This window comes from Aythya fuligula, chromosome 28, assembly GCF_009819795.1.
Source record: "Aythya fuligula isolate bAytFul2 chromosome 28, bAytFul2.pri, whole genome shotgun sequence".
In the NCBI taxonomy this organism is placed as follows: Eukaryota; Metazoa; Chordata; class Aves; order Anseriformes; family Anatidae; genus Aythya; species Aythya fuligula.
The window spans coordinates 700,770-727,875 of record NC_045586.1 but is presented as its reverse complement, the minus strand read 5'-3'; the positions used below and the strand labels follow the sequence as shown (position 1 = coordinate 727,875).

The 27,106-nt window shown below is 63.0% G+C and overlaps 3 protein-coding genes across 4 annotated transcripts in view; 2 read left to right on the top strand and 1 right to left on the bottom strand.

The window, feature by feature from the left end:
* The window catches only part of INTS3 (integrator complex subunit 3), a 37,267-nt gene extending 21,213 nt beyond the window's left edge, over window positions 1–16,054 (top strand). Inside the window, exons 13-30 of the mRNA XM_032204656.1 lie at window positions 976–1,067; window positions 1,900–2,006; window positions 2,796–2,915; window positions 4,258–4,387; window positions 5,311–5,365; window positions 6,247–6,350; window positions 6,882–6,926; window positions 7,299–7,418; window positions 7,534–7,687; window positions 9,250–9,318; window positions 10,584–10,659; window positions 11,956–12,069; window positions 12,176–12,224; window positions 12,986–13,153; window positions 14,655–14,755; window positions 14,957–15,029; window positions 15,106–15,262; window positions 15,350–16,054. Of these exons, the coding sequence (XP_032060547.1) occupies window positions 976–1,067; window positions 1,900–2,006; window positions 2,796–2,915; window positions 4,258–4,387; window positions 5,311–5,365; window positions 6,247–6,350; window positions 6,882–6,926; window positions 7,299–7,418; window positions 7,534–7,687; window positions 9,250–9,318; window positions 10,584–10,659; window positions 11,956–12,069; window positions 12,176–12,224; window positions 12,986–13,153; window positions 14,655–14,755; window positions 14,957–15,029; window positions 15,106–15,262; window positions 15,350–15,427 (1,812 nt within the window). The 3' untranslated portion in view covers window positions 15,428–16,054. The remainder of the gene's footprint in view (window positions 1–975; window positions 1,068–1,899; window positions 2,007–2,795; window positions 2,916–4,257; window positions 4,388–5,310; window positions 5,366–6,246; window positions 6,351–6,881; window positions 6,927–7,298; window positions 7,419–7,533; window positions 7,688–9,249; window positions 9,319–10,583; window positions 10,660–11,955; window positions 12,070–12,175; window positions 12,225–12,985; window positions 13,154–14,654; window positions 14,756–14,956; window positions 15,030–15,105; window positions 15,263–15,349) is intronic.
* Window positions 16,055–16,842: 788 nt separating this feature from the next.
* Window positions 16,843–21,823, top strand: SLC27A3 (solute carrier family 27 member 3). The gene is made up of 11 exons (XM_032204274.1): window positions 16,843–16,952; window positions 17,019–17,353; window positions 18,545–18,754; window positions 18,849–19,007; window positions 19,094–19,218; window positions 19,303–19,497; window positions 19,592–19,682; window positions 19,791–19,989; window positions 20,110–20,207; window positions 20,299–20,429; window positions 20,513–21,823. The coding sequence occupies exons 1-11, from the start codon at window positions 16,843–16,845 to the stop codon at window positions 20,687–20,689; spliced, it is 1,830 nt and encodes a 609-aa protein (XP_032060165.1). The 3' UTR covers window positions 20,690–21,823.
* Window positions 21,824–25,898: 4,075 nt separating this feature from the next.
* GATAD2B (GATA zinc finger domain containing 2B) overlaps window positions 25,899–27,106 on the bottom strand; it is a 33,017-nt gene continuing 31,809 nt past the window's right edge. For both annotated transcript variants that reach the window (XM_032204669.1, XM_032204670.1), the window contains exons 9-11: window positions 26,977–27,087; window positions 26,291–26,408; window positions 25,899–26,156 (exon numbers count right to left, since the gene is read on the bottom strand). In XM_032204669.1, coding sequence (XP_032060560.1) covers window positions 26,023–26,156; window positions 26,291–26,408; window positions 26,977–27,087 — 363 coding nt within the window. In that variant the 3' untranslated portion in view covers window positions 25,899–26,022. The remainder of the gene's footprint in view (window positions 26,157–26,290; window positions 26,409–26,976; window positions 27,088–27,106) is intronic.

Genomic DNA, 27,106 nt, shown 5'->3' with positions numbered 1-27,106 from the left:
CTCTTGGTAAATTCAGGGCTGTTTCTGGAGCGCTGAGCCCCGGGCCCATGTGTCATTCATTAATGGGAATGCCACTGTGGGAACCCTTCTAAGACTTCCCATCTCTGCACATAAACCCTTCCAGAAGGATGAGCATTAGGAGGAAAAAGGCTTCTGAATTGTTCCCTTTGGTACCTAATGAAGTGCTTGGCCCAGCGAGGTCCCCTGGGGGTAAACAGAATCTGTTTGCCATGTCCCCCAGTCAGACCCATCACCTCCCTTTCAAAGCAAGGCCCTGCTTGGGCAGCAGCTACAGAGCTGCCTGTGCCCCTCAGCGCTGGGGGCAGCGGTGCCAAGAGGGCTGCTTCCAGTAATTTGGTCCCGGGGAGGGCTGATGGAGTTCTTGGAAGCGGGGTCTTTCTGTGGCATGAGCGCTGGAGGAGGTGCTCGTTGCATCACTTTTCCTCCCTCGCGCACAGCGCCGCTCGCTGCGCTCCCATCCCGGGGCTGCCCGCGGCCAAAAGCAACTGCTGCCTTCTGGCAGAGGATCTGGGTGGAAGGTTCCCGGGATGACCCAGATTGCAGGGAGGAGTTGTCTTCCTCTCGCCAGAAGCAAAGGACTGCGTGTGGACAGGGCTGAATGTTGCTTGGGGTGTCCGTCTCCTATTCGCCCTGCGCCTGCAGCGCTCGCTGCTGCTTGGAGCATGGCTCTGGCAAGTCCTGGAGCCTCTCAACTGCCCGGGTGCTGCCTCGGGAGATTTCTCATCCCTGGGGGATGTGCAGGCTGGTCCTGTGGGGTAAGGAACCAGAGGTACGGGGTGGTCCTCCCTCTGTGCTCCATCCCTGAGATGCTGCACTCACGGAGCTCTCCTGCTGCCCCTCTTGGTCAAGAGCAGCAGGGGTTTGGCCCAAGAGTTTGTGCCACGGACCTTGGCTGGTCCCGGCTGTGTCGGGGAAGGGCTGGTGGCACTGACGTGGTCTTTCTCTTGCTTTCAGATCATTCCCAACTTCTACCCCCCGCTGGAGGCTCACGTGCGGCAAGGCGTGTTCAACTCCCTCACCCACATCGTGGAGAAGCGAGTCCTGGCGTAAGGCAGCCCTGAATTTTGCTGCATCCAGAGAGCTGCTGTGCAGCAGCCTTCCAGGGCCCCGCTCTCACCAGCCTAGTCAAAATGAACCCCAGTCCCTGCAGGAGGCATTCGTATTGCATACAAGCCGTGGAATAAGCCTTAGCTTTGTTGTTGTGGTGCTGGGGCTTGTCCCGAGAGCAGTCCCTTGAGCCAAGGGGTTGGGGCAGTTAGGAATGCTGCAGCCACTCAGCCTTCCTGGTCGCCGAGCTGAGCAGCCTTGCTGGTGGTGCTCCAGCCTGCAGATAACTGCAGCAGCCACGTTCCCATCCTGGTGAGGCCTCTTCTCCCCTTCCCGTGCGCCTGTTGGTGACACGGGTCTCGGTGGTGGCAAAGCGAGGGCCCCTCGGCTGCTGTGCAGGAGGGAAGGTGGCACCGTGCAGGCTGTGGTGTGTGGGACGAGTCAGAGCCCAGACAGAAGGGAGGAAATCCTCTGGCACGTGCAGCAGGGAGCAGCTCGGCAGGGCCCAGTTGAAGGCTCGTCCCTGGCTCATCGCGCTCTGGAAGCGTTCGGGGCTCGTTCCCCTCAGCATCCAGAGGGGCAGGGTTGGGGCAGGAGGCTTTGCAGAGCCCAGCACAGCTTTTGGGGCTGGTAGCAAGCTGCCAAATGAAGCTGTGGAAGGAGGGTGGCCCTTGGGGGACTGCCAGGAACTGGGGAAGGGAAGGGCTTTAAGGACCGTGCAGTGGCTGGAGGGTCTGGCAGGTCTTGCTTTGGGTTTCCAGCTCGGTAGGGAAGCAGGGGCTGCATCCCAGCTGTTTCTCACCCCATTCCCTTCCTACCCCATCAACACAGCCACTTGGCCCCTCTCTTCGACAACCCCAAGCTGGACAAGGAGCTGCGAGCCATGCTGAGGGAGAAATTCCCGGAGTTCTGCAGTTCGCCCTCGCCCCCCATCGAAGGTAGGGAGCGGGCGGGTGGCAGGGGGAGGCTGCAGCAGGGCTTCCCCCAGCGGTCCCGCAGCGGGAGCTGCCTCCAGGAGGTCAGAGCTGGGCCCCAGGGAGATGATGAGAGCTCTGGGTGCCTGCGTTTTTGGGTGGCTGTGAGCTCCCCTCATCCCAGCCCCGTGGCATGGTAAAGCCGCTCGCTCCCTGTTTCTCACTCTGTTCCATGGGGGGTGCTTAGCCTTTCGTCTCTGTAGGCTAATTGATTAACCTTAATGAGGTTAAACAAAGAGCAAGCGTTTCCAACCTGAATTTACCAGGAGAGCGCTGCTGCTCGGCCATACCCGCTGAAGGGCTGTGCCTGGCAGCCTGTCCTTGCTTGGTGCATCAGCTGAGCTGGCAGAAGGAACCCATCCCAGCAGCAAACCCTGCTGCCCCGAGCCCCACAGCCTCGTGGAGCTCCCCGAGCTGTGGCTTTGCTCAGGGCCTTGGGCTCTGCTGCTGGCTGGGGCGAGGGATGGAGCAGGAAGGGAGCTGGGCAGTTCGCATGGAGAATGCCCTGGTGCTGCCGCACTTTGCCCCGAGTGGGGATGGTGAAATGGAGTCACGGGGAGTCCTGTGCCCCAACGTGAGTTTTCCAGGGCCTGTCACTCGCCCAGGATCTCTCTTCCCCTGTGCAGAGCACTCAGCTGTAGCCAGAGCCTGGTTGTGGTGACTCATGAGCAGAGCTTGTCCTGCCCCGGGGCTGTGCCAGGAGCCGCCGTAACCTCGCTTCTGCTCTCACCCCTTTTGCATTTGTTCCCTCAGTCAAAATTGAGGAACCCGTTTCCATGGAGATGGACAATCACATGTCAGACAAAGATGACAGTTGCTATGACAACGCCGAGGCCGCCTTTAGTGACGATGAAGAGGACTTGAACAGCAAAGGTGAGGGGTGCAGCCAGCCGGGCACCGATGCTCCCGGCACCTTGGTGTCGGGGCAGTGGCAGCCAGCGCTCCGCCACAGGTCCCCCTCGTGTTGGGAGGTCCCCCAGCTGCAAGCACAGTCCCTCAAAGCCCCTCTCCACGAGCAGCAGGGATCACTGCACTCCAGGCAGACCCGGTTTTCAACACGCAGGCTTCCATCTGCAGGAGATGCTCAGCCCGATGCTCTCCTGCTGCCTGGCTCTCTGAGGCTGCTGCAGCTCCGAGCTCAAAGGGAGAGGCTGTGGGGCCTCGTCGCCTTGTGTGGCGATTCCCCGGAGCTTCACACCTCCGAACGCAGCGCTTTCCTTGCCCTGAGTCCTCTCTGGATGTCTGACTAGTCGCGAGCCCTGCTGCACTGCGTGGCTGGGAATCCCTGTGGCAGATGCTGTGCCGGATGGTTTGTTTGGGAACAGGGTGTCTCTGTTCTCAGGCAGCTGCTAATGAGGCTCAGGCCTTTAATTGCTCAGTCACACGGTTTTCATTACACTCACTGGAGGCCTCTGCGAGTCCCTCTCGAAGCCATGGGGCTGACAAAGTCTGCGCGAGGCCAGAATCCCCTCTGCTAGCTCTCTGGAGCTGGAAGCATCTCAAGCTCTTCCTGGCCCTGGTGGTAGGAGTCCCCTGGGCCTCCTGCCGTGCTGGAGGGCTACCCCTGCGGTGGGGAGGGGCCGCAGGCCCAGGATGGGGGGAGGACTGTGCTGTGGCAGTCCAATAGTCCCGACAGTGCCGCGATGGCTGCCTGGGGCCCTGGAAGAGGCACAGGCTCGGAAGCCACACGCAGAGGAGAGGATTTTTGCAATAGGGATCGGCCACCTTGTCCCATCCTGTGGTCAGAGCTTCCCCGAGGGCACTTCCCTGCTGACCCTGGCACTTCTGGACTCTGCTGCAGTTCATTTTTTATGCCTGAAGTGAGGCTGGAGGATGAGCAGTTGGGAAGCAGTTGGGGTGCCTCGGTGCTGGAATCCTGACGGCGAGCGTTTGTGCCTCGGGTGGAGAGAGCCCCGTGAGCGAGCTGTGTGTGAGCACGTTGGGGCACAGGCAAAGCATCACTTCTGGAAACTGCACTGAGTGGGGGACACAGCTCTGGACACCTCCGTGTTCAGATCCCATCCTGCCCTCCTGACTGACCCCGACACATCTCCCAAGGATGAAGGCGAGGCCAGGGGCTGGGTCACACACCAGGGCACCGAATGCCCCAGCGGCCCCACGCGACTCCTGCTGCTAGGGCAGATTGCCTCGATGCCTATCAGATGCAGCTGCTTGGGAAAACGGGCAATTTCCAGCCTTACTTCTTTTGTTGCAGGGAAAAAGAGGGAGTTCAGGTTTCATCCGATCAAAGAAACCATTGTGGAGGAGCCCGTTGATATCACGCCGTTCCTGGACCAGCTGGATGAGTCACTGAAGGATAAGGTTCTGCAGCTGCAGAAGGGAAGGTTGGTGCTGGGTCGCATTTCACGCTGGTGTCTTTGGGGCAGTGCCACATAAGACCTTAGAGCCCTGCTACTCAGTGCTGCTTGCTTCAAGAGCCCTTCTCAAAGCTGATGCCCTCCTGTGGCTTTGTCTCCCTGTAGCCCCCAGAGGTCTCTGCACAGCTTCTGCAGGAAAAGCCCAGCTGGTTTTGCACAGTGCTGGCTAAAAAGAGCCTTGCAATCTGTCCTCGGAGCAGGCTCAGGCTGGGACACCCCAGCGATGTTCCCACTTGCAGTGCACCCACTTGCTCACCCCAGCAATTTCCTGGGGGCTACGGCGTTTCTCTGAGTCAGGGGCAGGAAGGCAAAAGGCTTTGAGCTTCATCCTTCCCTGCTGCTGGACTGCCGAGGGGAAGCTGTGCAGGCCTTTGGGGCTCCTGCTGCTTGGGGCTGTCAGTGCCTCTCTGCACGGGGCACGCTCTCGATGCAGAGATGTACCTGTTCCTCTGCCTGCATGTTCCCCATCGCTGCTGTTGATTTGCAGTGACCTTGGAATTAACTCCATCTAAAGACGGCTAAAAAAGCTATTGTTTTTCAGACCTTGGCATAGTGGGCTGGTTTAACGTAATTTATGGCTTTATGGCTTTAAGTGCATTTAATCTGATGCTTTTAGTCATTTAATTTGTTTGTCTTGCTGCAGACAACCTCGGGCACTTTTGTAAGTAGGTGCCGCAGCAGTGCAGCGCGTTCTCCCAGGGCTGGGTCTCTGCAGTCTGTGCTTCGGAGCCGTGCCTTCCTCTAAGCCTGGCACCAGCGCAAAGCAGGGCCACCCCCACTCTCAGGTCCTGGGGGCTCCCGAGCAGAGCCAGCTCAGCACAAAGCCCCCTTGTCCCTGCTCTCGGTATCTTCCTTTGTAACTTGGATTTCCTCTTGTTTTTGTGCTCCAGCGATACGGAAGCTCAGTGTGAGGTCATGCAGGAAATCGTGGATCAAGTCCTGGAGGTAACAGCACGGACCCGGAGCAGTGCTGCTGTCTAGCTGTAAAACGAGAGCAGCTGGAGTGGCACGGGCCAGGCAGCTCCAAGCCCGCCTGGTTCTGCCCCACGAGCTTTGCCTGAACGTGGGACACAAGCCTGAGGACACTCAAATCTGAAACAAGCCCCAAAGGCCACCGGGTGGCTTCACCCGTGGCTGTTAAACACAGCCCCAAGCTGCAGCGTGCTGGGAGGCTCTTAGGGAAGCTCACACCGTGCAGTTTCCTTATAACCCATGGCTGAACGTCCCCAGTAGCCCCTGTCAGGCAGGGCGCTGGGTGCTCACGCCATGACCCCACACAGCTGCAGAGCTGCAGGCACCGTGCAGCCGGGGTGCTCCCTTTTGGTGCTCCAGGGTGGCTGCAGCAAGGCCAGCCCAGCAGATCTGCTGTGGATGTTTTCCAGCAGCTCAGTGCCTGCAGGGAGGTCGCATCCCCTCCCTCTCATCAGCTGCCTGCAGAGTCAAGTGGCCTCTCAGCACAGCTCCTCCCGCGAGAGCGTGGGGACGGGGCTGGACGGGGCACGAATCCTCAGCACCAAGTGCCCCTGGTCCCTGCTAGCCCTGTGCAGTGAGAGCTGAGCTCGGTGAATCACCGTCCATCAGAGGACGAGTGGACCCCAGTGGTTGTGGAGTGCTTCAGAGCTAGACGTCAGCTCGGGGCTCGTCGTGCTGGTGACCAGCTCTGGCATCTCCCAGGGCTGCAAAATAGCAGCAAAATGGCTCCCGAGCAGCTTGGGTGGCGTTCCCAGCAGCTCTGCTGCGTCCCTTCCAGCTGGACCTGTGCTGGGCAGGCAGGCTTTGAGCTTCTGCTTTCCCTTCTCATTTCTTCCCTCCTTTCTCTCCACCAGGAGGACTTTGACTCTGAGCAGTTATCGGTGCTCGCATCCTGCCTCCAGGAGCTATTTAAGGCTCACTTCCGTGGTGAGGTTTTGCCAGAAGAAATCACAGAGGAGTAAGGATTTATTTTCCTGTCTCATCCTTTCACACTGGGACTCGGGCTTTTCCTAGTAACGCTTCCACCATTTCTGGAAGGCTGTGCTGAACCCAGCAGCTTGCCCTGTGAAGCAATCCAGGGTTCACCAGCGGTCAGCATGGAGCTGCTCAGCAGTTATATCCCAGGCTCCAAAGAAACCATCAGCGACCTGCTGCCACAGGTCCTCATGTCAGAGCTCAGTTTAGGGAATGCTCAGGTGGCTCCTGGCATGCAGGGTACAAAATAATCCTCCTGCCTCTGCTGTGCTGGCGTACACCAGCGCCATGCACCCTTCCTCCTTGATTTTATTGTCGTGGGTTTGAACTGAGATGTTTGGGGTTCTGGTATCAGGACCATTCCTGTTTCCCCATCAGCTAGGGCTAAGCCTTGATGGCCTGAGGACTGCAGCAAGAAGTGCACGGGGCTTTTTTCTTGCTGTTTTCATGCTGATTTAGCCCAGACCAGAGGCTGAGTGCCCGCTGAGCTCTGATTGTTGCGTTTGTCCTGCAGGTCTCTGGAGGAATCGGTGGGGAAGCCACTCTACCTAATATTTAGGTATGTTTGTTCGGAGCTAGTTCAGACTCTTGTTCGCTTCCTGACCACCACCGCGGGTGAACCCCCTGGGTCTCATTCTGCCAAGACCCCACACCAGCCCCAGCACCCCCCAAGATACCACAACCAGAAGAGTTTATTCCTTCCTTCTGCCTACGCAGCGTTTTGTGGGGTAGAAACACTTAAACCACAGGAAAATCCCAGCTCATCTGGCCGTTTGGGGAAGCTGGGGGGATCCCTGGGGTCTCTCCCCCATACCTGAAATCAGCGGGTGGCCAGGACCTGGGGCTGGGTTCCCTACGAGCGGCCGGTCCTCGGCAGCAAAGAGCTCTCGTGCGGCATCCTGTGTAACGCAGCCGTTCTCTGCTCCCCAAGGAACCTCTGCCAGATGCAGGAGGATAACAGCGGCTTCTCGCTGCTGCTGGATCTCCTGTCCGAGCTCTATCAGAAGCAGCCCAAGATCGGCTACCACCTCCTGTACTATTTAAAAGCCAGGTAGGTCAGAGAGGGTTGGAGGGAAGCACCCAAGCCACGACGTGGCTCGCACGGCCTCCCAGAGCCAGCTCGGTGCTGGGGGGCTCCCCCCTCACCCCGGCACGTCTCCTTCTAGCAAAGCTGCAGCAGGGAAGATGAACCTGTACGAGTCCTTCGCTCAGGCCACGCAGCTGGGGGACCTGCACACGTGTCTGATGATGGACATGAAGGCCTGCCAGGAGGACGACGTGCGGCTGCTCTGCTACCTCACCCCCTCCATCTACACAGAGGTGAGGACCCCGCAGGCACCAGGAGCACCACGGGGGCAGAGGCAGGCTGCTGGGGCCAGGCTGGTTTGCTTCTGAGGTTCAGGCTTGTTACGCTGCAGCAACAGAGCAGACAAACCTAAGAAAAGCTCCTTTGGGCTGAGCCCAGCCCAGCCTCCATCCACCCCCAGCCCAGCGTGGCAGGGACCAGCGGGCTGCCGTCATCCTGCTTCCTCACAGCCCCGTTAGAGCCTCGTGCTGTCTGCGTGGTGACATGCTGACCTTGCTGGCCCGGCTGCATCTCGTGTTTGGCTCCGAGCACAGCATTTTCTGTGCTCCCTGGCTGCGGTTTTGCTCTCCCTCCTCTCCGGAGAGCGGCAGGTTGCAGGCTCTGCGCAGACGCCTCATCCCCGAGTCCGGAGGAGAAGCAGCGCTCAGAGCGAGTTCTGCTGCCTGCTCCAAACCCCTGGGTTCAATGAAACATTTTATTGCTTTCAGCACTCGGTGCTGAGCCGGAGCCAGCTGGACTCGCTGCAGCAGTCGAGAGCAGGGCGCGCTTGGAACGGGGTCGCAGCTCGGTCCCAATTCTCACAGCCCAGCCGGGTCTTGGACGGAGCTGCTGCTGCCTCCCCGCTGCCAGGATGCTGGCGGGGCTGCGAGGCTGCAGCCTTCTTGTGCGGTGGTGGCAGGGCAGAGGCTGCAGCCAACAAGTGTCCAGCCACTGCCTGGCTGCTGGGAGCAGCACTGGGGGTGGGAGGGAGGAGGGAGGCAGGCTAACATCACGCACTCGGGCTCATCGCAGGGGTCACGGTGCTGCCTGTACTTTCTCATTCCCTGGGAGGAATGAGCTGGCCCCTCTCCTCCCTCCTTTCTGGCTGGTTCAGCAGGAACATCTGCTGGGCCTTCAGGCTGTCCAGCCCCGTTCCTCATGAGCGCTCCTGAGGGCTTCTGTGGTGCAGGGAGCACAGCAGCAGCCCGGGAGAGGGAGGAAAACCTGCACACGAGCAGGTCTCGCCCCGTGGTGCGTGCCCCAGAGGGATCCTGGCGTAGCACAGCAGCACGATCCCCCTGGTGCTTCGAGCGCTGGCTTTAACGCCCTCACCCCAAAACGGGGTCAGGCTGCTGCCCCCATGGGTGCAGTGACCGGCACGAGCCCAGCAGGACGTCCCGAGAGCAGCCCGTCTGAACAGCCCGATCCCGACTGCGCAGCGGGAGCTCACCGCCGCCAACTTCCCTGGCCTTTTGCCCCGCCTGCTGATTTTCTGATTTGCTTGCAGCTCTGCGTAACGCACGAGAGGGCCTGGGACAGCCAGCGAGGATGTGGAAAAATGGGGAATTTGTAACCGTTGTGCTCTGGCTGACTTCTGGCAGCCAAAATTGAAGCAGCCTCGCTCCTCGCGCTGCCCTGGTCAGCGCCGGCCGCATCCCACAGACGTGCTGGGCTCTGGCTCTGGCACGAGGAGGGATGCGCGCATCGAAGCCAGCGCTGAGGAGGAGCCTTGCTGCAGCTCTGGGAATAGGAGAGCTCGGCTGGCGTCTCCCTCCAGCCCTCTGCTGAGCCCTGCCTTGCTTTTGCACCCTTGCAGTTCCCAGACGAGACCCTGCGAAGCGGCGAGCTGCTCAACATGATCGTGGCTGTCATAGACTCGGCGCAGGTAAGGCAGGACCTGAGCTGGGGCTGGGGGCAGCACGTTCCCCGCGTGGCAGTGCTCGCCTCTGCTCCCAGGGGGGTTAAACCCCAAATGGCCCGGCCTTGGAGGGCGTGGGGCAGTGGGGTCTGCTCGCTAAGTCCTTCATGCTCCTGTTCTGGCTCTGGGATGCCCACGATGGCTGGTGCTGCTCCGGGAGCTTGGCCGGGAGGTGCTTGGTGCAGCTGGGGAGGTGCCGTGCCCTGCTGGGTGCAGGAGGATGCAGGGAGCCCGTCCCTGCCGTGCTGCGAGCCCAGTGGGGCTTGGATCACGCCCAGCTCCCCATCCCAGTGGGAGACCCTGCTGAGCGGAGAGCCAAGCCCTCGTTAGACCCTGCTGGAAGGAGCCTTTCCCCACGGGCACGCCGAGCTGCCACAAGCAACCCAAAAATAGCCCCGGCGAAAGCTGGGGGCAGGGAGGTGGGCACCGGCAAGAATGCTGTGCTGCGTGTTTCTGCTGTCTAGGCTCGTCTGGAGCGTGATCTGCTGATAACCCCGTAACTCGCCCTATTTATACACCATTCCTGGCCAGCCGCGCTTTTCCCAGCTGTGCCGGAGCCAGAACGCCTCGCCAGCAAGTTTTGCTTGGCGGGCTGGGGCTGGAGCTGGGCGCAGGAAAGGTTTGGGCCGCGCTGCCCTGACCCCCCCAGCCCAGCCCTGCTCTTGCTCCTCCGCTCCTGGGCTCCGCCGCGCTCTGCAGGCAAAGGTTTTGTGTTTCCCAGCAGAGGCCCGTAGCGTTTCCTCTCCCCTCCCTTCTCCGATTCCTTCTCTCCTTCCTGTTATTCTTCAGCTGTTTCCCCGCGATGCTCTGGCTGTGTGGCCTCCTCACCCGGCCCACGGGGGCCCCACAAACCTGCTGCCACGAGGGGAGCGCTGGGGGCATGCGGAGCAGGTCCCCGCTGCTGGCAGGGCTGTGCCAGGAGGGGGACAGCCCGTGGGGATCTGCTGCCCGTCCTGCGCCCCCAGCCCGGGTGTTGATGCGTGATTAACCTCTCGTTACTTCCCCGGTCCCTCACAGCAGCTGCTTCTCCTTGGTGCTTCCTAAACCGGCCCTGATTTAGGAGCCACCTGCAGCACGCAGGGGTTCGGGGCTCTGCTGGATCCCTGCTCCCGCTGGGATGATGCTGGAGGACTGATAACACCTTGGCTTGCTCTCCAGGCCCGGTTGTTCCCATGTGAGAGGGCTCCTGTGAGCCTCAGCATCCCGCTAACCCCCTTTGTTCTGCCCCCCAGTTGCAGGAGCTGGTGTGCCACGTGATGATGGGGAACCTCGTCATGTTTCGGAAAGACTCGGTGCTGAACATCCTCAGTGAGTAGCCCCCGGGGCAGGCACCAGGGCAGGGGGGAAACTGGGACCTGGGCATCCCCAAACCTTCCTGTCCCCACTGGGCTTTGCAGAGAGAGCCCAAGAGGGCCAGTCCCTGCAAAGCCCTTGCCAAGGTTTTGCCCTTTCTGGCTGCTCACAGAGCAACCGAGAGTGGTTCTTGCTGGCCCTGTTACGCTGAGGTCTGGATTTCCTCATGGTGTTATTGCCACTGCTTAAAGGATCACTGCCCTAAACCCGATTGTGAGATTGAGCCGCGCGATCCAAGCTGTGAGCTCTAATGGGTTTTACCAAGCTGGCTGCGTGACGGCTTTAGGAGCCCTGGCTCTTTGCAGTGCCAGGCAAAGCCTAATCCGGGGCTCTGCAGCCCGCCTGGGCCGAGAGAAAGCAGAGAGGAGAGCCCTGAAATCCCCCCCGGCCACACAGCCTCACCCCCTGCTCCCAGCTGCTGGCTCTCCGGGGCTGTGACCGCATCCTGCTTGGTCCTGTAGCATCGCAGCACGACAGCATCGTGCCCACGACCTCTCCCGAGCAGCGTTCCTTGCCTTTCCCCCCGGCCCACCGGTGGGTGACCCAGTTCCTCTTGTTTTTTAATTGCCCTTTGGCAGCCTCGGAAGCGTTGTGCTGCTACCTCCACCAGGCTGCCTACAGCAGAGATGCCCCTCAAAGCTTCCAGCCAGTGCCATGCTGTGCCTGCGTGTGCCCCGTGGCCCCCCGGTCCCTGCCAGCCACGACCAAGGCACTCCGGGCTGGGGCAGTCCCGCACAGGAGGCAGCAAACACCCCGAGAGATCCCCCGGCGCCTCGATCCGACAGCTGCCCAGATCCAGCTTTGCTGTTACACAAGCTGCGAGCAGCAGACTAAGCCCATTAATTACAGAGCCTCATTAATTCTCTTCCTCTGAGCCCTGAGCAGCTGCGGTGGTGACTCTGCCATCCTGCTGCCCGTGCCTCAGCTGGCAGAGCTGCTGCTGGTGCCAACTGCAGGGTCCTGGGGACCTGTGCGGCTGTGGCACGGTGCTGGTGGTGCAGCTGCCCCAGCACAGCACAAATCCTGCTCTCCCCAGTACACCCGCTGGGATTTCACCCCAAGGAGTGCCCTGCCCTCCTCAGTGCCCTGCTCTGGGCTGGAGGAATGGGGGTAACATGCCTGGGATGCAGCAATGTCCCTGGAGGACCTCACAGAGGGGCCAGCAGAGCTGTGTGGGGTGGCTCTGGCAGGTCCCAGTCCGTCCTCCGAGCACCCTGCAGCTCCCCTTCACCTCCCTGCGCTTGCCCCTAGTTCAAAGCCTGGACTGGGAGACCTTCGAGCAGTACTGCACCTGGCAGCTCTTCCTGGCACACAGCATCCCCCTGGAGACCATCATCCCCATCCTGCAGCACCTCAAGTACAAAGGTGAGGCACCCCCCGGGGCGGGCGAGGCGCGGCGCTGGGTCACCGCAGCCCTGCACTGCAGTGCTGAGGATGTGCGGTGCTGAGGCTGTGTGTGCTTCCCTTGCAGAGCATCCCGAGGCGTTGTCCTGCCTGCTGCTGCAGCTGAGGCGAGAGAAGTAAGTGCTGCTGTGTGCTCAGCGCTGATCTGCAGAGCCTCTGGGGGCAGAAAGGTGGCAGGGCTGCCCCCCAGCAAGCTGGGGGCTTAACCGAGCAGCGTTGGTGCGATGGGGACAAGGAGATGCCACCCCCTCCTTGCAACAGCAAAGGGGAAAAGCCCTTCTTGCTGGCACCAAGGGGTTCCCAGCTCCTTCTTGGGAGAGCCCACGTGCAGGTCCTCGCCCTGGATCCTCTCAGGGACAGAGCAGGGTGCCACGTGTGGCCCTGTGGTGGCGGCTTTCCAAAGGCTGCAGCTCCCTGCTGCGAGGGTGAGCTCGCAGCCTGCTGAGCCCCAGCGCTGTTTGCCTGCCACCCTGCGTGCCCTGCAGCCCCATACTTGACAAGGGACAGGCTGTCACCTGCCTCTCGGGGGGGGGCCACGTCCCGCCACTCAGAGCAGAGAGCACTTGATTTGTTTTCATTGATGCAGTGCGTGGGGCTGGGTCATCTACTCCGAGCTCCAAACTGCGTGAGTGAAACACCAGCGATGGCAGAGGCGAGCTCCAGCCTCGCACACGCAGCAGCACCGCGTGGTTTCCCATGGGGAACAAGGAGCCAGGGCCAGGAGCTCGCTGCCGGCTGCTCTCGGGAGGGTCCTTTAGCAGCAGCCTCAGGGTGCCGCTGGCCTCCCCTGGGACCTGGGACCCAGGACGGAGGTGCCAAGGCTGGAGCCGAGGGCACTCACCCGGCCTCTTCCTTCCCCCTCCCCATTTCGCCGCAGGCCCAGCGAGGAGATGGTGAAGATGGTGCTGAGCCGGCCGTGCCACCCCGACGACCAGTTCACCACGAGCATCCTGCGGCACTGGTGCATCAAACACGACGACCTGCTGGCCGAGCACATCAAGTCGCTGCTCATCAAGAACAACAGCCTGCCGCGGAAACGCCAAAGGTGAGGGCAGCAGCAGGGGGCTCTGCGGGGCCGGGATGCTGAGGGGTCCTGCGGGACATCACCCGGGCACGCCAGCCCAACCCCCTTTGGGCCAGGGCGGTGCTGCTGCCCACTCTGCTCCCGAGCTGACATCCCACCAGGAAGACCCTTTTGTTGTGAGTCTGTTCCCCGAGTTGTTTGGGGGAAGAGCTTCCATTTCAGCTGTTGGTGCGTGCGGTGCCAAGCCGTGGCGCTCCCCTGCTGCGTCCGCGGCCTCCCCTCAGCCCCACTGTGCCCGCCTGCCAAGCAGCGTGATGTTTCTGGAGCATTTTTGGGTGCAGATCTCCCAGATGTGGCCGACCAGGCGTGCTTGGTCTGTCCTGGGACACTGCAGCCGTTGGGGTGGCCGGGGTCAGAGCCCATCGGCACAGGGGGGCTGGAGGAGGCAGCTGGGCGAAGCTGGAGCCCGCAGGACCTCGCTCTCCTCCGCTCTGCTCCCCAGGCGCTTTCCCAGCCTTTCATCCAGCCTCAAAAGCAAACACCAAACCCAGAGGCAGCCTCTCCCGCAGGCACAGCCCGCACAGTGCCCGGCAGCGGCCACCAGCACCTGCTGCTCCCTTCACTGCTCCGTGCCCCTCCGCAGCAGCGTGCGCACCACCGGCCGTGCCGCAGCCCCTCGGTGCCGGGGTCTCCTCCTGCAGCCCCCCGGTGCTGGTGCTCAGCGGGCTGCCAGGCCGGGGCCGGGCAGCCTTTTGCTGGAGTAGGAAGGACACCTAGTGTCCTGGGGAAGCAGAGCAGCACCGCGAGGGCTGCGTGTCCCCAAGGACCGCTGGCAGCCGGCAGCGGGACAGCGTCCGTCCCGCTGGCACCGCGGGGTCCCCCACATCTCCTGCGAGGCTGCTGGGGAAGTCAGCTCGTCCGTCGGTTCCCTTCTCCTCCTCCCCGTTAATTAGCCGTCCTCTGCAGTGGAACAACGCAGCTCTTTTCCCGGCGTTTCTGTTCCAGGATCCAGGCTGAAGCCAGGTCTAATCCCTGCTAATTAACCGGCAGCCAGCTGAGGCTGGTAACGCCCGGTGCTGGCACCGCACCGTGTCCTGGGGCTGCACACAGGGCGCTCAGTGCTCCGCAGAGCCCCCGGGGAGGAGGCGGCGAGCACCCTGAGCAGGATTCATCCCCTTACTCCCAGAGCAGACAGGCTGCAGGATCCCTCATGTGCTGGGGCAGGAGAGCCCTGCACTGCTCTGCACCCGCAGGGTCAGGGCAGAATCACCTCTGTTATGGGTGCCGGTCCCCACACCCCATGCCTTGAAGGACAGCCCTGTTCGCTCTGCCAGCACCATGCCCTGCATCTCCTTGGGGATTTGGGGGTTCTCGGTCTTCCCTCAAGCACTGCACCAGCTCAAACAGCTCCTGCAGCCCGGCTTGGGGGGACAGAGCAGGGATGGGGTTGGGGTGTGCAGGAGGAGCGGGTCCGTGGCTCCTGCGCCCCCCAGGACCAACTGCGCTCCCGCTCTGCCCCCAGCCTGCGCAGTTCCAGCAGCAAACTGGCCCAGCTCACCCTGGAGCAGATCCTGGAGCACCTGGACAACCTCCGCCTCAACCTGACCAACACCAAACAGAACTGTAGGTACCACTGCCCGTACCCATCACCTCGGGGCACGTGCAAATCCCAGGGGACTGGGATGCTCCAGGATGCCGAGACCCCCCCCCGTTTGGCTCACAAAACCCTCGGCACCCACCTGGGGGGCCAAAAACCTGCCCTTGGGGGTTGACCCGGCTCCTGCTGTCAGGTCCCTGACTCCCCCTTTTCTGTTTCCTCGACAGTTTTCAGCCAAACCCCCATCCTGCAGGCCCTGCAGCACGTCCAGGCCAGCTGCGACGAAGCCCACAAGATGAAGTAAGTCGGCGGCGCCCGTCCCGGTGCCCACGCCTGCCCTGGGGCAGCGCCTGACCCCGTCCCTGCTTCCTTCCAGGTTCAGCGACCTCTTCTCCCTGGCCGAGGAGTATGAAGACTCCTCCACCAAACCCCCAAAGAGCCGCCGAAAAGCCACCCTCTCCAGCCCCCGCAGCCGCAAGAACGCCGCCCAGCCGGCCAACAATGAGGAGGAATCGGCCTCCAGCAGCGCCTCGGTAAGTGGGGGGCCGGGGGGGGGGCCGCGTCTGCCAGGGACCCTTCCCATGGTCGTGACCACCACTTCCTCCTCTCCCCCCGCACAGGAGGAAGAAGACACCAAGCCCAAACCCACCAAAAGGAAAAGAAAAGGCTCCTCGGCCGTGGGCTCGGACAGTGACTGAGGGCGCAGCCCCGCGGCCGCTCTCGGACAAAAAGCCATCGCCAGGACGGAAAGCAGAGCGCGCGGCCCCTCGCCCGCTCTCTCCGCATCCCCTCCGCCAGCCTCGGAGCCCCTGGGGACGGGGGGGCCCCCCCAGCCCCCACCACGGGCGCTGTGCTTCCACGCCAACCCTCCTCACTCGACTTCGGTAACGGCGGTGGCCGGGGCTGGAGCGTGTCGCCCCCAGCCCGCAGGACCTGGCCCCGACCCCTGCCTGGCTCGAGCAGCGGATGGGGGTCCCCAAGGAGGGGCCGCAGCGGGGCCGAGCCCCCCCCCTGCCCTAGCAGGGGCCTCGGGGCAGGCAGCCCCCGGCTGTCCATCCCCAGCCTCCTATTTTCATATAAAAAATGTAAATAAAGGGTGCGAACCAGCTGCCTGCGCCGGGATGCTTCGGGGAGGGGGATGGAGGGGCCGAGGGCGCAGGGGCGCTCCCCCCCCCCGGGGCACGGAGCTGCTGGGGGGGGGGCTCGGCTCCGTGGTGCCACCCAGGCTGGAGCTCATCGCCAGCACGAGGGGGGGGGCCGCTTTCCATTTTCACCCCCAGAGCTATTAGCGATTTTTAAGTGTTTTTAAAAAAAAAAATAAAAAATAAAAACTCTTCCACTGTTTTGTACCCGGCGCCCCCGCTTTGTGCTGCGGCTCCTGGAGGGCTCCGTGGTGCTGAGCCCCCCCCCCGCGACCCCATCCCATGGCAGCAGCCCCCCCCCCCCCAGTGCAAGGGGGCTGCGGTGCTGCTGCCCCCCCCCAGCCCCTGAGCCACGGGGGTGGAAAGGGGCCAGGAGCAGAAGGGGGAGGCTGGGGGGGGATTGGGGTGAAATGGGGGGGCTGCGGCTGTGAGGGGGGGGCATGGGGAGGGGGACAGATGGAATGGGGGGGGGCGTGGGGAGGAGGATGGGGAGAAGGGTGATGCGATGGGGGGGCTGTGGGGAAGGGCACAGGGATGGAAAGGGGGGGCTGGGGCCGTGGGGGGGGGACGGGGGTGGAAGGGGGGGGGCGTGGGGAGGATGTTGGGGACGTGGGGGGGCTGTGGAATGGTGGGGGGGGGGGGATTGGGGAAGGGCACAGGGGTGGAATGGGGGGGGTTGGGGCCGTGGTGGGGGGCACGGGGCTGGAATGGGGGGGGCGTGGGGAGGAGGAGGAGGAGGAGGAGGAGGGCACGGCGGGGGGAAGAAGGCCAGGGACGAAATGGGGGGGGGGCAAGCAGGATGGGGGGGTCGGACGGGGCTGGGGGGGGGCGTTCCACGGCGGGGCCAGCCCCGGGGCGGGGGCGGGGGCGGGGGCGGCTCCTCCCGGGGGCGGCCCCTGCCGGGGCTGTCGGTGGCGGCGGAGGGGGCGGGTGAGGGTGGGGGGGGGGGGGGGGGTCCGGGGGTCGCGGCCATGGCGCTGGTGGCGCTGCTGCTGGCGGGGCTGGCGGCGCTGGCGCTGCTGCAGCGGCTGCTGTGGCCGCGGCTCTGGGCGGACGCCGCCTTCGTGGCGCGGGCGGCTCGGTGCCGGCGGCGGGCGGTGGCGGCGGCTGGGGGGGGTCCGGGGGGGTCCGGCGGCGGCGGGGGCAGCCTCGCGGCTCGGTTCCTGCGGGCGGCGCGGGCGGCCCCGTCCCGGCCGTTCCTGCGGGCGGCGGCCGGGCCCGTGCCCTACGGGCGGGCGGCGGCGGCGGTGGCGCGGGTGGCGAACGCGCTGCGGGGGCGGCCGCTGGCGGGGGGCGGCGGGGAGCTGGGGCCCGGCGTGGCCGTGGGGCTGCTGGCGGGGAACGAGCCCGGCTTCGTCTGGGGTTGGCTCGGGCTGGCGGCGCTGGGGGCCCGGGCCGCCTTCCTGGGCACGGCGCTGCGCCCCAAGGCGCTCCGACACTGCCTGCGCGCCTGCGGGGCCAGGGCGCTGCTGGTGGCGCACGGTGAGGAGATGGGGGGGGGGCAACGGGGGCTGCTGGGGGGGCACCGGGATGCTGGGGGGATGGGGGGGGGGACAGCGGGGAGCAGGGGGGGCGGGGGGAGAAAGGGATGGGGGCTCCAGGGGGTCAGGGGATGGGAACTGGGGTATGGGAGTACTGGGGTGGGGGGGGCTGGGGGCACTGGGTAATGGGGCACCAGGATCCTGGGAGTACTGGGGATGGGGGGACTGGGGGCACCAAGGGATGGGGGCACTGGGGACACCGGGTAATGGGGCACTGGGATACTGGGAATATCAGGGATGAGGGCGCTGGGGGGAACCAGGGGGACCGGGGGTACCAAGGGATGGTGGCACCTGGGGGACCGGACAATGGGACACTGGGATACTGAGTGTACTGGGATGGGGGACTGGGGGGGATTCAAGGGATGGGGGCACCAAAAGGGCCACGGGATGGGGGCACTGGGAGTACCTGGGTACCAGAGATAAGGGCACCAGGGGTACCTATGGGATGGGAGCACCAGGAGACTGGGAGTACTGGGAGAAGGGGCACCAGGGGTACTGGGATACTGAGGTACCAGTGTGGCACCAGGATACCAGAGATAAAGGCAGTGGGGGTGTTTAGGAGATGGGGACACTGGGAGTACTGGGATGGAGGTATAGGGGGTTCCAGGGATGGGGGTACCAAGGGGTCATACTGGGGTACCAGGGGCATGGTGGGTGGGGGCACTGGGATCCCAGAGGTACCGACAAGGCCACTGAGGCAGCAGAGGGATGAGGGGTGCCAGGGTACCGGGGGCACCAGGGGTTGGGGTACTGGAGGTACCTGGGTACCTTGGGGGTACTGGTGATGGGGCCACGGTGGGCGCAGTGGCACCGAGCCCAGGATGGCTACCCGGGATGGGGTGGGACACAGGGCGGTGCTGGGGGGGTCACTGGGGTGTCTCCAGCATGGGGGCGATGCGAGGTCAGGGAGCTGGGGGTGCCCAGGAGGGTCCCAGCCACGTGCCCCATCCCCTTGCCCCATGGCAAAACCAGGGCTTGGGGTGCCCTGGCTGGGAGGGGGGAGGTCCCCAAAGGGACCCAGAAGCTGGAGGTCCCCAGCTTCTGCCCCACCAGGACAGGCTTGGGGGTGTGGGGGGGGACTGGAGCCATGCCCAGGGCCTGCCCCCACCCCATTCCACACCCCCCTCCCCAGACCTGTTTCCCATGGTGGAGCCGATCCTGCCCAGCCTGCAGGAGGACGGCATCGTGGTGTGGGTGCTGGGTGCGGGGCCGTACCCCCCCGGCGTGGTGGCCCTGCAGGAGCTGCTGGATGAGGCCTCGGAGGAGCTGGAGCCCGAGGACGTGTGGCAGCCCGAGGACATGAACGACACCTGCCTCTACATCTTCACCTCGGGCACCACCGGTGGGGACGGCGCTGACGGGACGGGGGCACCGCAGGGAACAGGGCCCGGGGCGCAGGGGGGGCTCAGCAGCATCCTCCCCCCTTTCCCCACCAGGTCTCCCCAAGGCCGCCCGCATCTCCCACCTCAAGTCCATCATGTGCCTGAGCTTCTACGAGCTGGTGGGCGCCTCCAGCCGCGACGTGGTGTACCTGGCGCTGCCGCTCTACCACATGGCCGGGTCGCTGCTGGGCATCGTCGGCTGCATCGGCATCGGTGGGTGAGCGGCGCTGGGGGCCCCCGGGTGGCATCCGGGGGAGGGGGGGGGATGAGGGGGGGGCTGATTCCTCCTCTTCGTGCAGGGGCCACGTGCGTGCTGAAGGAGAAGTTCTCGGCCAGCCAGTTCTGGGACGATTGCCGCGCCGAGGGCGTCACCGTCTTCCAGTACATCGGGGAGCTCTGCCGCTACCTGGTCAACCAGCCCCAGGTCTGGGAGGGACCTGGGGGGGGAGGCAGGACCAGGAGGGGTTCCGGAGCCCCCCCACCCCAGTGCTGACCCTGCCTCCTGCAGCGCCCTGGGGAGCGGCAGCATGGGCTGCGGCTGGCGGTGGGCAGCGGGCTGCGCCCCGACGTCTGGCGGCGCTTCCTGGAGCGCTTCGGGGCCATCCGCATCGTGGAGACCTACGGGCTGACCGAGGGCAACGTCACCCTCTTCAACTACACCGGCACGCCGGGGGCCGTGGGGCGCAGCAGCTTCATCTACAAGGTGCTGGGGGCATTGAGGGGACAGGGACAGGGGCTGGAATGGGGAATTCCTCGTCCCCGTCCCCGTCCCAGCATCCTGACGCCGCCCTCCCCAGCTCTTCTCGCCCTTTGAGATCGTGCGCTACGACGTGGCCGAGGGAGCCCCGGTGCGGGACAAGGCCGGGCGCTGCATCCGCGTGGGGACGGGTGAGTCGGGGGGCCGGGGACGGAGCTGGGGGTCCCAGGGAATTTGGGGATCCCAGGGAAGTTGGGGGTCCCAGGGCCATCCCCCTCACACAGCCCCCATCCCCGCAGGCGAGACGGGGCTGCTGATCGCCCCGGTGACCCCCCGGACCCCCTTCCTGGGCTACGCCGGCAGCCAGGAGCTGTCGGAGCAGAAGCTGCTGCGCGGGGTCTTCGCCGAGGGCGACACTTACTTCAGCACCGGCGACCTGGTGGAGCAGGACGCGGCCCAGTTCGTCCGCTTCCGCGACCGCATCGGCGACACGTACAGGTGGTGCTGAGCGCGCGGCCCCCACCCCCTCTCCGCCCCACGGGGACCCTGCAACCCCCCTCAGAGCATCCCCCCCATCACGCTGGAGTGCTCAGCCCCCTTCCAAAACCCCCTCCCCAGGTGGAAAGGTGAGAACGTGGCCACCACGGAGGTGGCCGAAGCCCTGGCGGCCCACGAGGCGCTGCAAGAAGTCACCGTCTACGGTGTCAGCGTGCCAGGTAGCGCTGCCCCCCAAAGCCACCCCGCTGCCCACCCCCACCCCAACCCATCGCCCAGCGGTGCCCCCCAGCTCTGCCCCTCGCCCCCCAGGCCACGAGGGCCGTGCCGGGATGGCGGCGCTGGTGCTGCGTCCCGGCTGCCAGCTGGATGGTGCCGGGCTCTACCAGCACGTGGCTGAGCTGCTGCCCCCATATGCTTACCCTCGCTTCCTCCGGCTGCAGGTAACGGGGAGGGGGACACACGGGGACAAGGGGGGGACAGCGGGGAGGGGAGGGGGCCCAGCACCTCCGTGTCGCCGCGCCAGGAGCGCCTGGAGATGACGGCGACCTTCAAGCAGCAGAAGGTGCGCCTGGCGCAGGAGGGCTTCGACCCGGCGCGCGTCCCCGACCCCCTGTTCCTGCTGGACGAGGCCGCCCGGGCCTACGTGCCCCTCGGCCCCGCGCTCTGGGAGGACATCGTGGCCGGCCGCGTGCGCCTCTAGGCCGGTCCCGGTGCCCCGAGGGGCTGGGGAGTCCAGCAGGGGGTGGCCCACGGCGCAGTGGGGCTGTCCTGAAGTGCCCACGTCCATCCTGCGGGCCCTAGGTCCGTCCTGCGGTCCTCATGTCTGTCCTGCAGCCCCTATGTTCATCCTACAGGTCCTATGTCTGTCCCACGGCCCCTGCATCCATCCTACAGCCCCCATGTCCATCCTGCAGCCCCCACGTCCGTCCTACAAGCCCCATGTCTATCCTACAGGCCCTATGTCCGTCCTACAGGCCCCGTGTCCATCCTACAGGCCCCATGTCTGTCCTGTGGGTGTCACACCCATCCTACAGGCCCCACGTCCGTCCTACAGCCCCCACGTCTGTCCTACAAGCCCCATGTCCATCCTACAGGCCCTATGTCCGTCCTACAGGCCCCATCTCTGTCCAACAGGCCCCATGTTCATCCTACAAGACCCATCTCCATCCCATGGCCCTCACATCCATGCTACAGCCCCCACGTCTGTCCTACAAGCCCCATGTCTGTCCCGCAGTCCTCACACCCATCCTACAGGCCCCATGTCCATCCTGTGGTCCCTAGGTCCATCCTGCAGTCCTCATGTCTGTCCTGCAGCCCCCACGCCCATCCTACAGTCCCCATGTCCATTCTGCGGCCCTCAACTCCGTCCTGCAGCCCCCACATCCATCCTACAGGCCCCACATCCATCCTGCAGTCCTCATGTCCATCCTACAGGCCCCATGTCCATCCCACAGCCCCCACGTCCATCCCACAGCCCTCACCTCCATCCTACAGCCTCCATGTCCACCCCATGGCCCTCACATCCATCCGACAGGCCCCACATCCATCCTGACAGCCCTATATCCATCCTACAGGCCCCATATCCGTCCTGCAGTCCCTATGTTCATCAACAGGCCCCATGTCCATCCCGTGGCCCTCACATCCATCCTGGGGTCCCCACATCTGTCCTGGGGTCCCCCTGTCCGTCCTACCAGCCCCAGCCCCCCCCCAGACCTCCCTGTGTCCCCCCCCATGGGGCTCCTGCCCCAGCCACCAGTGCCTTCCCCCTCCTCGGGGCCCTTTCTACGTAAAATTCTCCCATTTCGGGTTGATTTTTGGCAAATAAAGACTTTTTGTAGCAAACCTCGCCGCCGCGTCTGTCACCCCCATCCCACCCCACGCTGGGCGGGGGGCACCCATGGGAGGGCACCAAGGCCAACACTGACGCTTGGCCTCAATTCGGGGGGTTTTGCCCCAAAAAAAAGGCCGGCTGGGCCACGCGCCCACCTCCCGCAGCCCCAATGCACCACAGCAGCCGCATCCAAAGTTATAAATCATTCCTTTCTTTATTAAACATAGCTTGCAAGTGATAAATATTACAAAGTTTTTTTTTTTAATTTTTTTAATTTTTTAACTCCTTTCTCCAAAAATTAGCTTATTATTTGTAACCAGTCACTGCGGAACCAGTTGGCAGTATTCAAACGGCTTTTTGCTTTTTTTTTTTTTTTTCCTTTTTCAACCAGCTTTTTCAAACACAATGCAGAAAAAAAAAAAAAAGAAAAAAGAAAATGGGGGGAGGGAGGCTGGGGTGGTGGGGGCGCATTAAATTGTGCAGTTTCACACCTCCTGCTCAGCTGCCACCCCTCTTTTTTTCTGGGGGGGGTCTCTCATGGCTGCCCCCCCCTCCCCATGCTCACACAGGGGTGACCCTGGTGCCCCCCCCCCCAAAAGGTGACAGAGCTGGGTGGGGGGGCAGCGGTTTGGGAACCATGGGGGGGGGCAATTTGGGGGTGGGGGGTGGGCAGGGACCCCCCCAGTGCCCCAAATGAGCAATGGGAGCTGGGGGGGGGGGTCTGCAGGGAGGGGGGCTGCTGGAGATTGGGGGGGTCCCAGTAAAAAGGGGGAGGATGCTGGGGGGGGCAGCCTGATCCTGGTACCCATTCGGGGTGGGGGCGGTGGGGAGATGCAAACCAACCTCTCCTAGCAGCTTTGGGGCAAAATCTCTGCAATTTGGGGGGGGGGGTAACCAAAGCTCCTGGTTTTGATATCGGGGGGGGGGGCGGATGGGATTTGGGGGGGTTTGGGGGGGGGGGGGCGAGACGAAGGAGGCGGCACACCGCAGGTTGTTATAGCTGTATATTGTATATATGCCAATGCAATAATAAAAACAGTGCAAATACAGTTACAGTTCAGAATACTCGTCCCCCCCCCTCGCCCCCCCCTCCTCGCCCAACCCCCCCCTCCCATCCCCATCGCTCTCCCCCCCCCCCCCCCCCCCCAATCCCCGGGCCCCCCGCTCCCGGTGCTCTGCGGGAAGCCCCCCCCAGGCCCCGCCGTGCGGGGAGGGGGGTCGGGGGGGGGGGGGGGGAGCTGGGGGGGGGGGTGGGGGCATTTTCGGGGTTGGGGGGGGGGGTCGGGAGGGGGGGGGGTCCTGTCGTGTGTGTGTGAAGGCACAGATTTGGGAGGTGGCCGCCGCCACCAGTGCATCCCCGCCGCCCCCCCCCTCCCCAAATCGCCCCCCCCCCCCCAGCCCAGCCGGCCCCCCCCCACTTTTTGCACGGTTCATGTCACACGCACGAGGCCACACTACGACAAGGACGTGACAACTTCCACAACACCCATGGCTAGGCTGGTTTTTTGTTTCTTTTTTTTTGTTTTTCAGGTCAGGTTCTTTTTTTTTTTTTCCTTTTTTTTTTTTTTTTTTTTCTACACAATGTACAATTTTTTTTTTTCCTTTTTTTTTTTTTTTCTTTTTTAATGTGTCAAGAAATAGCTTATATACACGAATGAGTCCTTGTTATAACATTTCGGCAGCAATACCATAAGCTAATTAAGATCTCGTCGGGGTGGGGAGGGTGGGGGGCGATGGGGGGGGAGGTTAGAGGTTGGGGGGGGGGTTACGCCTTTGGAGGAACCAAAAAAAAAAATTAAAAAATAAAAATAAAACCCCAATAAGCATTTTTTTTTTTTTCACAAGCGGCTCTACACCTAGCGGTAAAAGAAAAGCTAACAAAAGCGGGAAGAAATCCTTAGTTCTGTATCCAAAAAACAGGAAAAAAAAGAAAAACAACCAAAAAAAAAAAAAGGAAGAAATGACGATTTTCTACCGTACATCACATCCAGGGGGGGTGCAGGGGGGCCGGGGGGGGCTCGCACGCGGTGGTCAAGACGAAAGCAAACCGGGAGCTGCGCATCCAACGGGGGGGCCGGGGGGGGCCCAGGACCCCAGGGGGGGCTGGAGCGGGGCCGGGACCCTCCCCAAATTTCCCTTAGCACCATGAAGCCGCCAGCCTGCCCCGCAGCGGGACGCTGTGCCCCCCCCACCCCGAACCCCCCCCCCCGGCGGCAGAGACTCATCTCCGAAGTATTGCACTTTTTTTTTTTTTTTTTTTTTCTTTCTTTCCTTAAATTTTTTAAAATTTCATCTCAACCAATGCGCCCGGGTCACCTCGTACCTCTCGGCAACACCTGATTGGGGACAATGGCACTTAAATGAGGGCTGGGGGGGGGTGCTGGGGGGGGCGATAAAACCCCAAAAAGTCTCAGCTGGATCCAAGGGGAAAGGCCAAGCGGGCACAGCCCCCCCCGGGCAAGAAAAAAGGGGAGAGGTTGGGGAGGAACCCGGGGTCCCGGGGGGGGGGTTGCGGGGGGGGGGCCAAGCCAGCTAAAAGAGTAAAAAAACAAACAAAAAAGAACACACACAAAAAATGTGTATATATATATAGGTTATATATATATACATGCCACTACGCTTCACTAGTGTCCCCCCCCCCAAAAAAAAAAATCCTTTTGCTTCTGGAGGGCCCCGGGTTTGGGGCGCCCACACCCCTCGGGGAGTAAGTGCTCATCGAATTGAGGGGGGGGCACCAGGGGGAGATGGTTGGGGTTGGGTGGGGGGGCACTGCCCGGAGTTGGCCCCCCCCCAAGTCCCAAAATTGGCCCCGGCAGCGGTTGGGGGGCGGTGGCCGCGGCGCGGTGCCGGGGTGGTGATGGGGGGGGGTGGGGGGGGCGCCCCCAAAAAGCGGCTCCCTGCGGGCGGCTGAAAATTGCACGAGAAAATTTTAAGGTGAGGAAGAAGAAAAAAATATTAAAAAAAAAAAAAAAATCAACCACACACACACAAAAAAAAAAACTCGGGGGGGGCGGGGGGGGGAACTCCCTGCGGCCGCCTGCGGGGTCTGCTCCGTCGCGGCGCTGGGGGGGCAGCTTTGGGGGGGCAGCGCGGGGACCCTGGGGGGGGGGGGGGGGGCACGCTCCAGCTGCCCGCTTCTGCTCTGCGGAGGCCGAGGAGGAAGGAGAGGAAGAGGAGGAGGAGGAAGAGGAGGAAGAGGAGGAGGGGGGAGGGCCCGTTAGTGTGAAGGTTAAGTGCAAATCGAGCATTTCTCCGACGACTTCCGCGGCTTTTCCTCGCTTTGGGGTTTTGCCACCAGCGGCCGCAGCCCAGCTCCCGCGCGCCAGCCGTGCCCGGGGGGCCGCAGCGCCGAGAGGGGGGGGGGGGGGGGGCCGCAGCCACGCGGGGACATCGAGACCCCCTCGGGGACCCCGAGACGGCGAGGGGAGGGGGGTGGGCACCGTCCGGCGGCCGCGGGCTGCCCTCCTCCGGGAGGGACGCGGCGAGGCGGCCGTGGAGCATCTCTCCTGGCTTCTTCTGGTGAGCAAAGGGAAAATAGCACCCTACCGGCGGCGAGGACGGCCGTCCAGGCTCCAAGCCCATCGCATCGCTTTGCCCCAGTTTTTCCCCCGTGAGTCAGCACAGGCTGCCCTTTGGAAAAAAAAACGGTCACTTTTATGTAAAGTGGATGACCCTTTACAAGTCTCTGGAAAGGAGAGAAAAAAAAAAAAAAAAAAAAAAAAAAAAAAAAAAAAAAGGTTTAACCATCCATTTAGCAAAGGAGGAGGAAAGGGGGGGGGGGGAAACAAAAAAAAAACAAAAAAACACAACACAATTAAAAATTCTATGCTTTGTCATTACAAAAAAAATAGCATAAAACAAGCTTTAACACATGGATAGTGCTGACTTCAAGCAGACATTGTTCTGACCTCGGGCAAAGGAAGTGACCTCTCACTGCTATAGAAAACCAAAGAAGTTAAGGTTTGGAAAAGGACAGGTCGCTGAAGGTTTGAAATGGGATTTTTTGTTTTTTGTTTCTTTTTTTTTTTTTTTGTGGATTTTTTTTTTTCCGTTTTGTTTGTTTGTCGTTTTTTTTTTTTTGTTTCGTTTTTGTTTCTTTTTTTTGTCTTTTTTTTCCCCATGTACGGTAGGCACCAGTACAGGCACTGCATGCGACGGAGGTGGGGAGGAAAGGGGGGGGGGGGGGGGGCGCTCAGCAGGCGTTATTTCTGTCCGCTGATGGACTGCGATATAGACCGGGGGGGGATCATATCTAAAAGGTATTCCCGCTGCCGGTCCGCCAAACTCGACGCTTTGTGGCCTCCGATGCCAGCATTCAGGTATGCAATGTTAACACCTGCAGAGGGGAGAGAAAAGCAGCTGGGGACTCCTCTAGGACGTGCAGCAGCCAGGGGGGGCGGTGGATTTTCCCCCCCCCCCCGACCTCCCACCCGCCCGCTCCCCGGCTGCCCCCCGCCCCGGGGCCGTTACCTGGCATGCCGAGGAGACCGCCCGCCACCGAGAGCTGCGGCGCCTGCGCAAAGTTGGAGAGCATGGAGCGGGCAGAGGTGGGGATGCCACGCTGCAAAGTGCTCTGGGGCTGCGGAGCCTGCGGGGGGAGAGAAGGAACGAGGGGATGTGAGCTGACGAAGCGCCGGGGGTGGACGGGACCCGCGAGGACTGGGGGAGTCGGGGGGAGCTGAGTCTCTCGGGAGGAGCCCACCCGATGCTGAGCCCTGCGCGCGGCAGAGCAGCCCTCGGGAAGGTGCCGGGGCTGCAGCTGGAGGATGAGGAGTCGGCCGTGGCCTTGCCCGGTGCACGGCAGCGAGGTCCCAGCAGCACAACGGGCTCCCCCGCTGGATGGCACGGGACCGAGGGGGCCAGGACTCGCAGGGGAAGGGGGGAGAGGAGGCGGCAGCAGCCACACGCTGCTGGCACTGCGAGACGGGTCACAGGGACTGCGGTCAGAAGCAACCGTGGAGTCCAGGGGAAAAAGCAGAGTGCCCGAGGGGAGCCAGAGCATAAACTCGCTGCGAGGGCCAGGAGAAGGCTGCTCTGCAGGGTGCCCACAGCTCCCTCGCTGCGGGAGGGCTCGCTGCGCCCAGCCAGCTCCCAGCCAGCTCGCATCCTGCCCGTGTGAGGTGACGGCGTGTCGGGGACGGGTGGGAGCCGCTCACCTGCCGGAGCGTGTGGTGCCTCATGATGTTCTCCTGCTTGCTGACGCTGGAGACGGCAGGGGCCGCAGTGGGGGACAAGGCCGCCTGCTGCTGTAGCCTCTGCTCAATTTCCTGCAAGGAAGGAAGAGGA

Excerpts from the sequence above, each read along its gene's own strand:
- SLC27A3 (XM_032204274.1), top strand. The coding sequence starts at position 16,843 with ATGGCGCTGGTGGCGCTGCTGCTGGCGGGGCTGGCGGCGCTGGCGCTG. Across the intron at positions 16,953-17,018 it reads TTCGTGGCGCGGGCGGCTCG|CCTCGCGGCTCGGTTCCTGC; the intron begins GTGCCGGCGGCG and ends CGGCGGGGGCAG. Across the intron at positions 19,498-19,591 it reads GCAGCAGCTTCATCTACAAG|CTCTTCTCGCCCTTTGAGAT; the intron begins GTGCTGGGGGCA and ends CGCCCTCCCCAG.